Source organism: Poecilia formosa, unplaced genomic scaffold (genome assembly GCF_000485575.1).
Source record: "Poecilia formosa unplaced genomic scaffold, Poecilia_formosa-5.1.2 Scaffold183, whole genome shotgun sequence".
In the NCBI taxonomy this organism is placed as follows: Eukaryota; Metazoa; Chordata; class Actinopteri; order Cyprinodontiformes; family Poeciliidae; genus Poecilia; species Poecilia formosa.
In genome coordinates this window covers 1,018,389-1,032,621 of record NW_006800122.1, presented here as the reverse complement: position 1 = coordinate 1,032,621, position 14,233 = coordinate 1,018,389, and the positions used below count along the sequence as shown (strand labels likewise).

At 39.8% G+C, this 14,233-nt stretch overlaps 2 protein-coding genes across 6 annotated transcripts in view; one reads left to right on the top strand and one right to left on the bottom strand.

Moving 5' to 3' along the window:
• The window catches only part of LOC103147486 (FACT complex subunit SSRP1), a 14,339-nt gene extending 5,096 nt beyond the window's left edge, over positions 1-9,243 (bottom strand). The window contains exons 1-12 of one of the 5 annotated variants that reach the window (XM_016678468.1): positions 9,157-9,243; positions 6,658-6,737; positions 6,211-6,396; positions 3,768-3,873; positions 3,068-3,261; positions 2,850-2,950; positions 2,206-2,335; positions 1,998-2,101; positions 1,251-1,379; positions 937-1,158; positions 313-385; positions 185-190 (exon numbers count right to left, since the gene is read on the bottom strand). In XM_016678468.1, coding sequence (XP_016533954.1) covers positions 185-190; positions 313-385; positions 937-1,158; positions 1,251-1,379; positions 1,998-2,101; positions 2,206-2,335; positions 2,850-2,950; positions 3,068-3,261; positions 3,768-3,873; positions 6,211-6,396; positions 6,658-6,711 — 1,305 coding nt within the window. In that variant the 5' untranslated portion in view covers positions 6,712-6,737; positions 9,157-9,243. Of the gene's footprint in view, positions 1-184; positions 191-312; positions 386-936; positions 1,159-1,250; positions 1,380-1,997; positions 2,102-2,205; positions 2,336-2,849; positions 2,951-3,067; positions 3,262-3,767; positions 3,874-4,024; positions 4,155-6,210; positions 6,397-6,657; positions 6,756-7,309; positions 7,401-9,156 lie in introns of those variants that run through there. The other 4 variants (XM_007565856.2, XM_007565858.2, XM_007565857.1 and 1 more) reach the window with 4 other exon arrangements.
• A 195-nt stretch (positions 9,244-9,438) lies between these two features.
• Positions 9,439-14,233, top strand: part of clcf1 (cardiotrophin-like cytokine factor 1) — a 42,214-nt gene continuing 37,419 nt past the window's right edge. The window contains exon 1 of the mRNA XM_007565855.2: positions 9,439-9,760. Coding sequence (XP_007565917.1) covers positions 9,742-9,760 — 19 coding nt within the window. The 5' untranslated portion in view covers positions 9,439-9,741. The remainder of the gene's footprint in view (positions 9,761-14,233) is intronic.

The following is a 14,233-nucleotide window of genomic DNA, read 5'->3' as shown; positions in this document are numbered from 1 at the left end:
CTCCTCCAATCCACACGGCTCATGATTAGCAATAGTTCATTTGAGATTCATCAAGTAATCTGACAAGATTATCCCTCCAGAAACTGCTTGGATCCATCAGCGGCACACCATGCAATCAGAAATCACTCCACACCAATCAACCCGGGTTCCTTCAGCCACACGAGGCGCCCGCAACCATACCCACCTTCTTCTACAGGAGGTACAGACACAGACACACAGGAGAAGGGTGACATGAATCAATATCTGTAAAGGAAAACTGCTCTAATGTTTTAATTTTACAAACGAGGACGGGTTAATTTGCTCATAAATTACCTCTTTGAAGCCTCTGTTCTTGATGTTGAGCTTCTTGGCATTAACAAAGTCAAACAGTTTGCCATATTCCTCCCTACAAAGAAAAAAAAAAGACAAGGAGAATAATTTAGGTGTAATAAAAATCAATACTTGAAAAAGAGAAATTAAAAAGACAACGAGGAGAACGACTGCACTGGAAGGTGATGTCGCATCACAGGAAATAAACAGGAAGTCCAGATTTTGCACCATGGAAACCAATAAATTAATATTAAGGATACATAATAAATTGCTGATAATTCTTTTGTTAAATTAGAAATTTAAAATGTTTTTTGACTAAAATTGAAGAGTTTGAAAGTCGTGAAGCTTAAACATTTTTACAGACAAAGATTTTTTTTTTTCATCTCATCTGCAAAATGTTTTTATTTTTTGTACAGTTTTGGTTTCATTACAGCTTTGAGTGTTTTGTTATTTCAGCAAAAGGGCCTTTGAGTCTGTACACTCAAAGGAGTTAATCTGATAACATAGAAAGCCTTTTAATAAACACTAAAGCCTCTTCCTCTTCTTCTCCAGCGCAGCCGTCGTCTTTCCACGTAGCTGAAACCTGAAACACAGCGACGGCTCTGCGTGTGAACGAGGCGGCCTCACCTCTCGATGCTGCTGAACGTGTACTGGTTTCCTTGCTTGGTCTCGATCTCAAAGTCGAAGGACCGCGTCGTGGTGGTGCCTCTGGCGAAGTTGACGCAGGAGATTTCCTCAAAGCGCAGGTGAACCGGGGGCTTGTGGACGTAGATGAAGCCCCTCTCCAGAGGATAGAGGAGGCCTGAAGACGCCTTGTAGGAGCAGGTGATGCACTGAGCGCCAGAGTGGCTGTGGAGGAGGAGGAGGAGAAGAGGATCTTACTAGGATTTATTTATTGTGAAATAAAAACCTTCAAAAAGCGTGCTGGAGATGCATCCTACCCTTGGAAGTTTCCAGGCACAGTGATTTTGCGGTTGACCAGGGCCTTCATCACCCTGCTGACCATCTCATAAAGAGAGCCAGACATGTTTTTACTGAGTTTGCCCTCAAAGCGTTTTTCCACATCCTCCCTGTGGTAGAGTTGACAGGAAAAAAATAAGAATGTCTGAATGCAAACATTTGATGGGATTTCTGAGAAGAAAATTAAAGAGGTTATCACACTGGTAAAGCCGTTTCGGCTTTACCAGAAACAGCAGCATAAAAAAAGCTCTAAAAACCATAAAATAGCTCCTACAAAGCTTTGGCGCCACCTGGTGGAAAGCATGAAGGCAGTAAAGAATGCCTTAAAAAACGTTTCCACAGCCATTTTTTCATGTTTCAACCAAAAAGTTGTTTTTTTTTAATCCACAGATAAAAATCTACAAAGTGACTCTTTTACAAACCTAAATCCTACAAAGGTGTAAACAGAAAATAAACATTTTATTCATAAAAATAAAGTAAGCAATGTTTTAATAACGTATGTTTTTAACAGTAACATTAAAAAATATCTTAAAAATGGTGAAAACCTTTTATGTTATATATTTAAATAAAAGTGTAAATAGCACACTTTTCATTCATTTGTAAAAAAAAAATAATAAATAAATTTAAAAAAACTTTGAAAAGCCCATTTTATTGCCTTTCAGTGTTGCTTTAATGACCCATCTTCAGGGTTGTGGCAATAAAAATCAGCCTTCTCCTAATGTACTCACTCGCTCATGTTGAGGGTTAGGTTGATGTCCTCTTCCTTGGAAAAAAGCAGAATGAGGAAGTGATAACGGGTCTGACCCTGCTTGATGGGAGGATCCAGACTGATCTAAAAACAAAAAAAAACAGGGAAGGTGAGAAACATCAGAGTGAAGTGAAACTCCAGGACAGAAAAACTGGAAACCTGGAAAGGAGGAAGAGACGTTCACTCACCACAAAGAACATCTGCCGCTGATCCTTGTGAGGCAGCAGGAAGAGTCGCAGCACGGTGGTGTAGGGAATCTTGTAGTCGAACGTTTTGCCGTGCAAGTGGAGGAATGTCGGATAGATCCGAATATCATATCTGTAAGAACAGGCCGAAAGAGAAACGACAGACAAATTAAAAAACACATTTTAAAAGTCAGTTTTTATTCTGTTTATTGGTATGTTTTCTTTGTTGCTTTAAAGGCTGTATCCTGTGGCACGTCTTTGTTTTTTGTTCACTTTTAAACCAAAAAAAGAAGATTTATTAGGAAAACATACAAACAAGATAGTCTGTGTCATCCATTTGGAAAAACAAGAACTAGAAAATAACAAAAATGTTATTCTTTTAGAGCTTGAGAGCATATATTTGGGAGCTAAAAGAGACCACAACACATAAGTTTAGTCAAAGAGAAATGCATCAGTCGGTGAAAATACTTGATTGGTGAAATGTTAAAATCAAGTGGGAAATCAAATGATTGCTTTTGTTCAGAATAAACCAGGTTTATCCTTTAGGGAATAGGAGGATAAATATTCATAGTTATGGTAAAAGCAGATTTGATACGTTTTTAATCACCATGTGGGAATCTGAAGTGATGGTTTTGTTGTTCTCCTACCTTCCTCTGGGCGTCAGACACTGAAGCTCCTTGAAGATACAAACAGCGTCTCCTGTGGCCTGAATGACATCAGCCTTCGACAAAACGTTCTGGGCGAACGCCTAGAGGAAACAAAACACGCAAGCCATTCAACGTTACCATCAACGCTAATAAAGCCAAATCAGTTCCCAGAACCGCTTTTCAATAACTGCTAAAACACGGAAATGATCAGGCATCACCTCCACAGGGTCTTGTCGTTCGTCGGTCTGACTGGGCGGGACGTAGAACCGGACCTCCATGAGAGAAACCTCGGTGTCGTCGTTCTGGTGGAACTCCAGTGTGACTTCGTTCTTCCCAGTGGCGCACTGGGAAACGTTGGACAGAGGGATCTCGAATGCCGTGTTGTCGTTGATATCGAACGACAGCAGCGGTCCTGGGAAAAGAGCGAGTTTCTTTCAACTTTGAATAATCACAAACATCCAGGAGATGCTGGATTATATTTGACATTTCCATGCTTCCCCAGACTCAAATTTCTAGATTTTTCTGGACACTTGTGGAAAAAAATGATTGATTTTATTATCCACAATATCTTTGCTTTGTCTGGCCTTTACTTTTGTCTAGTTAACGAACCACAGGTCTATTTTTGACACGCTGATATAAGCGCATATGTAAAGACCAAAAGAGATTAAACTTTCGGATTTTTAATGAATCTGCATTTTTCTGTAGATTTTGTCTGCAACTCAAAAGCCTTGTTGTGGCAAATGCAACAAACATAATCTAAAACAGAATTAAAGAGCCCTCTAATCTTTTATATGACGGAAAAGAGAATAAAGTTTGACGGGTCAAACCATATTCTAGTTTTCTGGGTCTCCAGATGTTTAAGGACTGTGCAGAAACAAAGTGTGTTTGCCTTCAGTGACTCCATGCCGGCTTGTTTACCTGAGAACTTGGCCGTCCCCCAGTTCCAGCCCTTCACAGACATGTCCTTCTCCGACAACTCCACCTTGTAGTTCAACTTGAAAAACTCTGACAGCTTCTCAAAGTCCTGCAGAAGGAAAAAATAAAACAGCAAAGAAACAGAAAGATGAGAGGCGTAAACGGTAGACGGAGAAGTCCTGACAGACTTCATGGTGAACGAGTCAGAGCCCATTAAAACGCAGCCCAGAAGGAAGCAGGAACGGTGGATAATTAATCACAATGTGATTGGGACTGTGCCGCCAGGGAACACAGGAGATGAATGTAATCCATCCGCCTCGTCTGTCCTCCGACAATCAGCTCGTTTATTTATCCTGCAGGCCCGCTTACAACTGGAGAGGACGCACACACAGCGACAAACACATGGTCACTGAAACACACGCACGCACGCACGCACGCACACACACACACACACACACAATCCCAGCAGTACAAACACATGTGGAAGTGATTGTGGCGAGCAAGTGTGCGTAGAGAGGAATCAGCTAATTTACGCACCTGGGTATCTGCCTGTCCATGGAGTTATTAGAGCCAATTAGAGCCTGTGTGTGCGCATGCGTGTGTGTGTGTGTGTGTGTGTGTGTGTGTGAACACTAAAGGTCATAAGGATGTTTGTTGATCTGGATTAAAGAACTGTTTGTACTATTTGTAAATAGAAGCGTACGTAAAATCGGGAGTTGTTTTGCCGAAGCCAGTTTAATACGAACCAACACACATCTCATTTCCATCACAGATATAAACATTCACTTACACAACATCGCTACATCCTCTGTGTTTTGGGTTTCAAAGACTTTCTTCGAATCTCTTATAGTGATTCTAATCAATAACATTTCTAAAAAGGTGTTTTTTTTGGACTGTAGCTCTATTTTTGCTTTTACTTTTGATCCACTCCTGGTACCAAACAATGAAGAAGATAAACCGAACAACATAAGAGAAATGACAGGAATAAAAAACAATGTATCCTCCAGTGTTCACAAAAACATTTGAACTACGACGGCCAATCTGGTAGATGTGAGACCGTCTCGCATGAAGGACATTTTTGAAAGACATTTACACGCATGCTGCAGATTCGTATCCATTTAGAAGTGTGTATTGCAGTGACCTCTGACATTTTCATATTTTACACTGGACTTTAAACACTGTAGATGAGGATTTTGTACATACAACAAATTACAGCTGTTATGGTTACAGTGTTTGAAGAAGATATTGATGATAGATGATTGTGAGCTTTGATGAAGAGGACTTTGAGACGAAACTGCAAGAAATTGGAGGATTTATTTACTAGTGTATTTTTTAACTCAAGCTTTACAATAACTTCATACTTTGACTTTTACTATCCTGATGTCCTCACTTGATATAAATTTCATACCAAAGTGCTAAACCTGATGGAAAACGACTGAGAACACCATGATGAGGAAACAGAGGAAAATGTGTTTATTGCAAAATCACCATCATTGTTTTAATATCAGACAGCTCTGCCAAAAAATAAGCTACCTACTGTTACGATGGAAATATGCAATTGGGCACAAACAGAACGAGAACCGAAGAGGTTTCACTGCTAAGCCTGAGCAGAAGTATCGCAGGAGCCGTCAGCCTCCCGAAGACGATCGCAGCTCGGCGATTCGACAGACTCTCTGGCAGAGATTCGCCATCTTCCTCAGGACATTTCACAGGGACGGATAAATCAAACTGTCTGCTCCGCACGCCAGCAGCTAAATCTCTCGCCAATTCTCGATTACCGACACTAACTGTGGGATAATAAACAATGACATCACGGCTTTTCCTCCAGAACCAGAGGATCTATCTTCCACCAAAAATATGCTGATTAACCCCAGGAGACAGTCGCAGCCTGCAGGTTGTACCCACACCCTCATCCCTGTGTTACAGTTGCATCCTGACGTTCTCCATACGCTCCGAGAAAAGAGCGTTAAAAACAATGTGAGAGACAAAAGAACAATGATTTTTTTTCCCTAACCATCTTGTTTTGTGAGCTTAATTGCTCCAGTGAATTGACATAAACACCGACCCAGAAGAGTCGATGATTGCACTGTTTATGAAACATGCATGCTGGCGCTGGTTTCCCTCATTAATCCCATTATAGGTTTGAGGAGAGGAACCGACTGATTCACAGGACTCTGACAGAAACCCACATGCACTTATAGCCAGCCAAATGGCAGCCCTTTTCACACCAAGCGCACTGGAGTTTTTCTGTAGGAAACAACAGGGAAAGAAGGGTAGCTGTTTATCAGAAGACACTTTAAAACGAAAGCTTTGTCAGGAGGAAAAGCCCAATCGTTCTGAGGAACATTTTTATTTCCCAGCAATATTTAATCTGGAGAAGCAAGAACTCCATCGGACCGAGTCATTTGGGAATGATTAGCTAAATAGACACAGAAGCAGAGCTTACCGTGTCCCTGAAGCCGTCATATTTGTAGATGTGCCCAGTGCTGGTGCCGAGTTTGATGCCGTGGCCTAAACACACGCGCCTCCACTGCGCATGGTTGAGCTCTCCGGCCGGGATGTTGTCCACCTTCCCAGTCTTGTTGCTCTTATAAACCACGTTCTGTTTGCTGAAACGCAGCCGTCCGTCATTCTGCAGGAACACAACGCAGATCTGGGTTACCCTTTTCATAATACTCAAAAAGAAAGCAGATAAAAGTTATCAAATTTATTCATACTGCACTTTTAAAAACAACATTAGCTGGCAAAAAAGGTATATGTATTTATGACAAATAATGAGGGGCGTGAATCCTTTTCAAAGGCACTATAAGCTTTGGTCTAAACAGGTTAAAAACAAAATTAGGTTGTTTTAACTGGGTGGGTCATATAGTAAAAAGATGGTGCTGTTACGTACCCATGAGCCTTTGACCTCCTGATAGATCTCGTTGAACTCTAGCATGTCCCCCATGTTGGCTGCAGGCGATGACTGATGCTCTACAGAGAGACCAAGAACTGGATCAGACACACACATCCACAGGGATTATGGAAAGCACATGTGTTACTTCAAAACTCAAGTCAGAAGACGTCAAGATATATTTATTACAAATGACTCGAAAGTTTTAAGTTAGCTTGTAAACTAACAAACGGCGGTGTAGTACCACTGTAATTACTGTTAATATAAAGGAGGAGTATGTAATTTCACTGTAGTGAAATGGAGCACAGTTTTGTATTTTCCAGGAGCAGAATAGCAGCTAAGCTAGCTGAAAATACATGAGGTGCACTTCTTTTGTGTTAAAGTGCTTGATAGGCTCCAGCAATCTTAAAAGAAGTAAACGACACGCGCTACAACACCGCCCAGCAGAGACACATCGAACGTTTAATCAAGCGCCCGGACAGAGCAAGGCCGGCATGAGGAAAACAAATCACAATTTAAAAGGTTTAAACGTCAAATAAAAGCGCTCGAAATGACCCTCATGAGCGCTTTGCAATCTCCGCTGCCTCATAATACCCACTGACTCTAATTCTATCTAAAACAGAAAATACCGTATGAAAACGTGAAACCTTACATTCACTGACGAGCCTCTGTTTCCCGCGTGTAGCATCAGGAGCTAGCGCTACGTCACAGGAAGTAGCAAGCGGTATTTGTATCTACGTCCGGCTAAGTAAAAAGAAAAAATATTGGTTTATGTATGTATTAAAAAAAAGTGTAATGAAATGTATTGAAAGCAACAATATATTGTAGGTAAATTACTGGCTTACTCAAATTTGACAACAATAAGACGGAAGGGAGTTTGCGCAGATCATAACTGACTGCAGTAACAAACAACTGCCACAGGAGGGCGCAGAGTGATTCTGATAAGAACTACGTCTATTCCCAAACTGCATACTCTGACCCAAAAGAGCTTTAAATGCTAAGTGCGAAAAGGCGCGACTAGTTTTAACTTATATTATTATTATTCAGAATCAAACGTACATGTCCTAACTCGTTGCATAAATAAATACACAATATCATTTTTATAAGTTTAAGAACAGAGCAGTGTTCTTCAAGGTCTTGACAAGATTAACCTGCTGAGAAAGAACAACTGTGTGGCCAGTGGAGTTTTATTTTATATTCTGTCTTCATTAAACACATAGAAGAATGCGATAAAAAAAGTGAAAAAACTAAACACAGGCAGTAAACTAACCAACCAAATAGAACATGCTGAATAGAGGGCCTGAAGGCCTGTCTTAAATCATAACCCATTTAAGGCTCCCACTCTGTCAAGTAAGATTATACTTTCAGTGCTGCGCTCTCCCAAATAAATCTCCTGTTCCATAAAAAACAAGAACTGAGTCCCAGGTCTCCTCTTTGCTCCGAATAATCCAGCCCTGAGGATCTCGACTGTCAGCTCAAATAAGTAGGCCACTTTATTCAAACTCATTCACCGCTTGACTTTTACGGATTTTTGGATCTCGGCTTGATTAAGGAGGATTTTTACCAAAAAAAAGTCTGTGGGGATTATTTGCACGAAAGCGAAAATATATATAGGCAGATATAATTCTCTAAACGTGAATGAAATGGCTATTTAAAAAATAATAAAAATAATAACAATAGCCTACTATGTTTAAGAGCTGCGGGAATGATTTAAGTATGCATTTTTATTTATTTTTATTTTTATTTTTCTAAATCTTTTACAGCTTTATTCTCTACATGTTAAGGTCGCCGTAGTTTATTTGCTTTTTCTTAAACGAAACGTCTATTTGGCTGCCACGTCGTTGCATGGTGAGGTTTGTTTGGTGTTGTAGTCCCAAGCAGTCAATAAACCTCTGACGACACATGAACTCGCACCTAATGATAATTTACATTAGCACGTTAATTAACCTAAAATGTTTAGGTAAATTGGATTTTTAAAAAAACAACAACAACAAAAAACAACAACACTTATTTTAGAGCGTGGAAATAATACAAGCCGGAGAAAAAGCACGCACAGGAGAGATTCAAGGGATTCTAACGTGGGATTTCTGAGGCAACAGCAAAACCAAATGAAGATTTAAAAAGAAAAAAAAATAATAATAAAGGAAGAAATAAAAACAATTAGAAAGGAGAGAGATGAAAGACTTGTTGACATCGTTCAGGGGTTTTATTAATTTAAATTTGAATTTAAAACTGAAGGGCAAATACCTCGAGGATTGTTTCAACACTTATTTATTTAATAGTTAATCTCTCATCAACTTTAAAAAGTAGACGAATTTATTTTATAGTAATTTCAGTTATTTTGTTGTAACACGATTTCACTCACTGGGTATTTTAAAGTAATTTTTTTTATTACCATCATAATAAATAAATAAATAAATAAATAAATAAATAAATAAATGGCATTTGCCCCCAAAATTTTTGGTGAAATGAAATTCACACGAGAACCACTCCACATATAATTTAGAGAGGGCATTGCAGTAATGACTTATTTCCTGCACTGTCGGGTTTGCCTGGTCCTCCTGGCCTCCCGGTCAGCTGATCCAGGCGGATTCGTCTCCTCGTTAAAGCGCCGCGGATTAACAGATCAAACGGCCGCAGTCAGGTTGTGTTCGCCGGGATGACGAGCGGATGAGAGGCAGGAATGAGTTGTGACAAGTCCGGTGGTTGAGCGGCTCTGTCAAGTGGTGCGTCAACCCCGGTGAATCACCGAGGAAGGAGGAGGGAGGGAGAGGATAACGAGGGAAGAAGAGGAGACAAGGATGGAAAAGGAGGGCAGGAATGGGAGCAAAAGAGGAGGAGGAAAAGGCTACAAAAAGGCTCCGCCGTCATGCAGTCTTGTCACACGGACCACACGAGTCGGCGAGAAAGTCCTGCGTTAGGCTCGTCACGTCGCTTGTTGATTTTTATTTCAGGAAAACGGAGGGAGGACATCACCTGTTGACTTATCTCCGCTTTTTTTCTCTCTCTCTCAGAAAGTTGAGCCAAGACGTCAAGAATTTTTTTTTTTCACCCTTAACAACGGAATAAACAGAGCTGGAGATAATGAGCAGCTTTTGTAGAGGTAAGATTATTAGCATTTGATTTTTATAAGCTGTAAAAGCAACTGTGATGTCAGTTAAACTCTTCAAAAAATGTTTGACTTATTTACCTTTGGGGTTTTTTTTTACCCCCCCACCCCAAAAAAAAAATTAATGACTTGCAAATTGGCCTTTAATGCAGGTGCGTCTCCGGTAAATACTGTCAGGGGTAGCCATGAGGTGGGGGGCACATCAAAACCAAAAGTCATGGCAGAATCTAAAGACTTTGTTTATTCATGTTGCAATGAAAGGACTTAAAATGTTGGTCCAATGAAAAAAATTCTTAAAAACACAAGATGATTTGATGGAGCATGTTTATTCATTTTAACGCCACAAAATTCACTGGCTACGGACACAACAACAGCTCTATTTTCTGACCTAAGCATGTCATGTTGGAATTATTTACAGACTTTTTAAAAACAGTGAACTATGATTGAACGATACAAAAAATAAAACAACAAATAAATGATTAAATAATTCACAAAATGGCCAGATGAGTGTGAACTACTAAAGTTGGGGGGTAGCACACTTGATTTAGAAATAAATACTCATGTACTCATCCGTTTTAAATTCATTTAGTATTAAAATAAAATAATCAATGTCAAGCATAGACAGGTGGCACCACTGCTGAAACCTGACACAGAACAAAAATTTAAATAAACGCTGAACAAATCCATTACAAATAAAAAAGTGCGTTTGGGGTGAAAGTAAAATGACAGAGACAAAAGTAAAAGTTAAAAGTTGAACGTGTGACAAGGTTGAAACGGGTCAGAGCAGCCAGAGCCCCCTGTCTAGTTAACTGTCAGTGATATGAGAAAGTACATGATTCACTTTAGTCAGGGTGTGAGAGGACACACACACACACACACACACACACACACACACACACACGCATGCAAACACACACACATAGTGTGTCCTCTTGGGATGACTGGCCCGGCTGCTTCTCCTCGTCTATAAAAGGAAGGGAAATGTAAAAAAAAAAAAAAAAAAGACAGAAGGAGAATCTGTGGTAAAATCCTGCACTGGACGCCTTTTTCTCTTTTCTACCTTCATCCTTTGACCCGTCTGGGTGGCCAAAAGGTGGAGAATATTAAACTACCAGCAAATTCAGTAGAACTTTTAAAAAGATAATAAATATAAAGCTAAGCTGCTTCCCTTGACACGCAGAGCAAATAAATACACAATAAGACATTGCCTTTGACTCTCAGAGCATTAATCTCTCCAGGTTCAACTGTATCTGACTCCACACAGCTCCCTTTCTGCCTGATGCTGCAGAACACACTCTCACACTGTCAAAAGACAAAAAAAAAAAAAACTGCCTGGAGGCTTGCATTAGACTTGGTGTGTTTCAGATAAAACCTTTAGTGTGTCTTGGATCAGGGAGCTCCAATCAGAGGAAACAAAGGAAGCAGGAGAGACAGAGGGAGATGTGGAAAAAAAGGGAGGATAAGCTGAACTCCTTCACATCTTCTGATTCGCTCAAGCCAATTCTTCACGGTGCATACAAGAAGTCAGGAAGGTTTGTGGCGAAGAGGTTACGTTTGTGTGTGTGTGTGTGTGTGTGTGTGTGTGTGAAGGACAGGAAGGAGAAACAGATAAAAGGAGAGGGGAAACTGGCTGCAGAGGGGTTAATGCAGTGCAGATTGACAGAAGTTAGGAGCACCCAGAGGGGAGGAGAGGCGAGGGGAGGGGGGCTGATATAAAATGAGTCGGTCACGCTTTGAACAGTTACACATGCTGTTTACATTTTTCCCAAATTAACATGGCCCCTCGCTTCAGAAAACGCTCCCTCCCCTCCACCTTTTCCTCTTCCTCCTCCTCCACCTCCTGCCCCCTCTATCCTACCAGACTCTTAACATGTCCTTTCCTCCCCAAAACCTGAAAAGTTCCCATTGCAATACCAATTAAAATGTTTTATTCAATCATACGCAGTCGTTACTTTCATTCTGCAGCTGGTACATTTTGAGCGTAATGTTCTGAACATAAAATCACAAACAACCGGGAGACAAAACCTGAAATAAATCACAACTTGGCACACAGAAGTGTAAAATTCAGTCTGACAATGAGGCAAGCAAGCAGCAGACAATATATTCCCTGTTTTCTCTGCGAGTCCAAATCCCCAAAGGTTTTATTCCGCATTTCAACTTAGTCCACAAAGGTTTAGAGACTGAACTAAACTGTTTTTCAGAATAATCCCAACAACCTGCCCAAAATAACACAAAGTTATGCGTACAAGGGCGGTAGCCCAGGGCCCAGCGTCCTGGGGAAGCAAAGATTCATCAAGTTATTATTATTTTTTAATGTTTATTTTACAAACATTTCATGAAGATCTGCCAGGGGACATTTTAAACTAACCATGCATCAGTTCTTACTAGTTGATGTGTAAGCCTACCTATCACGGTACAGTATCGTAGGATTAAAAAAATGATAATAATTTGTGGATCAGGGACTGAAACTGGCTCCAGCCCAGAACCTCAAATAGCTGTAAATTTGGCTCTGTATGAAGTCATATATTTTTTCTCTTAAGAAACATATATTTGTTATAAAATCACAGCTGTAGACTGGATTCCCACTGCAGGATTTCACAAAATCCAAGGCTGTAGAGAAAATCCGCTTCGTGTACAAGATGTACAAGAATCAAGATAATCAGCAATATTTAGTAAACTCCCTTCTAACTTTCATTCAAGTCAAACGGATTCCAGGTTTTATATTTTCCAAATATTTGACAAACTCAGTCTGAATATGTCTTTTGTGATGATACCAGGAGAGTGCGTTCATGGAAACTTCTTTTCTTTTGGAGGGTAGATTTGATCTGAAGTAATTATTGGTTTACAACTGAGAGCTGGCTTCATTTTACCGAGAAGCTCAGCTGGTAGCTTTAAAATCCAATAGCAACTCGGATCAGAAGAACGATTTCACTGAGCAGCAGTTCCCTTTAGGTTTCTGTTCAGCGGCTTAAGAAACGTCATTGCAATCCTTCACATTTCACATGTTTGATCCAGACTCACTGAAGCTTCGCGAACGCCGTCTGAAACAGAACTGATCAAATGTCATGCAGTTTGACTGCAGGTGTGCAGCAGCAAAAACCAAACGAGAATAACGTCTCAGCACTTGGTATTTAATTTATAATAACGTATTTTGTATTTTTGGGAAAACATTTACCTGGGAAAATAAATGCTACAGTGGAATTCAATGAAGAAAATGAAACAATGTAAAGTCAATCTTAAGTTCTTCTTGTTTTTAGAATGAGTTTTATTTAGTGTTAAACTGATCTTTGTGTAAGAAAAGCACGCTTGTTAGCTTGCCGTCTTGATGAAAACAGTAAATATTGTAAAATTACCATTTTTTTCAATTGCTGACATGTAAAGCTGTTTTGAGAGGAGATGAATTATAATCTTGGTGTAAACAGAGCTAACAAAACAACATCTACAAGTAGAAAAAAAGGCAGACAGGGCATCATAAGGAAACTATTTCTGTTATAAACACATTTTGAAACGGAGAACTTCCAAGAATGCAACTTGTGGCTTTTAGTTTTGGCACCCAAAACCTCCAAGACGCTGCAAATTAAAAAAAAACATAAGCAGCAGGTAGGGAGCCTTTGAGAAGTTTTCATGTTCCTTGAAGGTTTTCACATTTTGTTGTGTTGAGACCACAAATGTGGGTGAATTTTAATATGATTTTTTTTTTGTTTTACACCAATACAAAGGAAAAGATCCTCATGAGTTGGGAAGAAAGTTATGTGTTTTTAAAAGTTTGTGTGTATGTTCAGGGATATTGTCCTGCTGGAAAAGCTTCTGCAGAGCATGATGGTGCTTCCACCAAGTGTCATAGGGTCATAAGAGCATTTGGTTTAGCATTCATCACTTTTGTCCCACTTTACAATTTTGCCTTACTTTGTTCATGTTGAAATTTGTGGTAGAGATCTCTGTGTCAAAAGTCAGATCTGATAAAGATCCTGATATATCAGATGTTGTGTTTTTGACAATTGCGTGCCTTCTGCAGACAACCGGTTCCACTAGATTTTATTTTGGGCCATCAAAGTAAAGGATGGTTAAATGCAAATGCATGCAACATTTTGTAGATTTTTATTAGCAAAAAAAAAATAACATATGAAACCCAAAGACAGCGCAGCTCAGGTTTCTTGACCAACAGAGGCCGTACACATGCTCACACCTTACAGTAATTTCCATCGGCCAATTGATTAACCTGATATATTTAAGTGAATTGGGCCCAAAAAAACTAGAAGAGTAGAATTATTGGCATTGATGTAGAAAATTTGGAGAGGCCACTTCCAAAACAAGGGGGTCTAAGTAGGAGAGGAGGAGGAGGGTCTGATGTCTAAGGCGGATTTGGAGAAGAGACTGAGACGGATGAGGCGACAATGAAATTGAAACCAAGCACAGCAATAAAAAAAAAAAGAAGCAACAGGAATGTTCAGATTTAAAAAAAAAAAA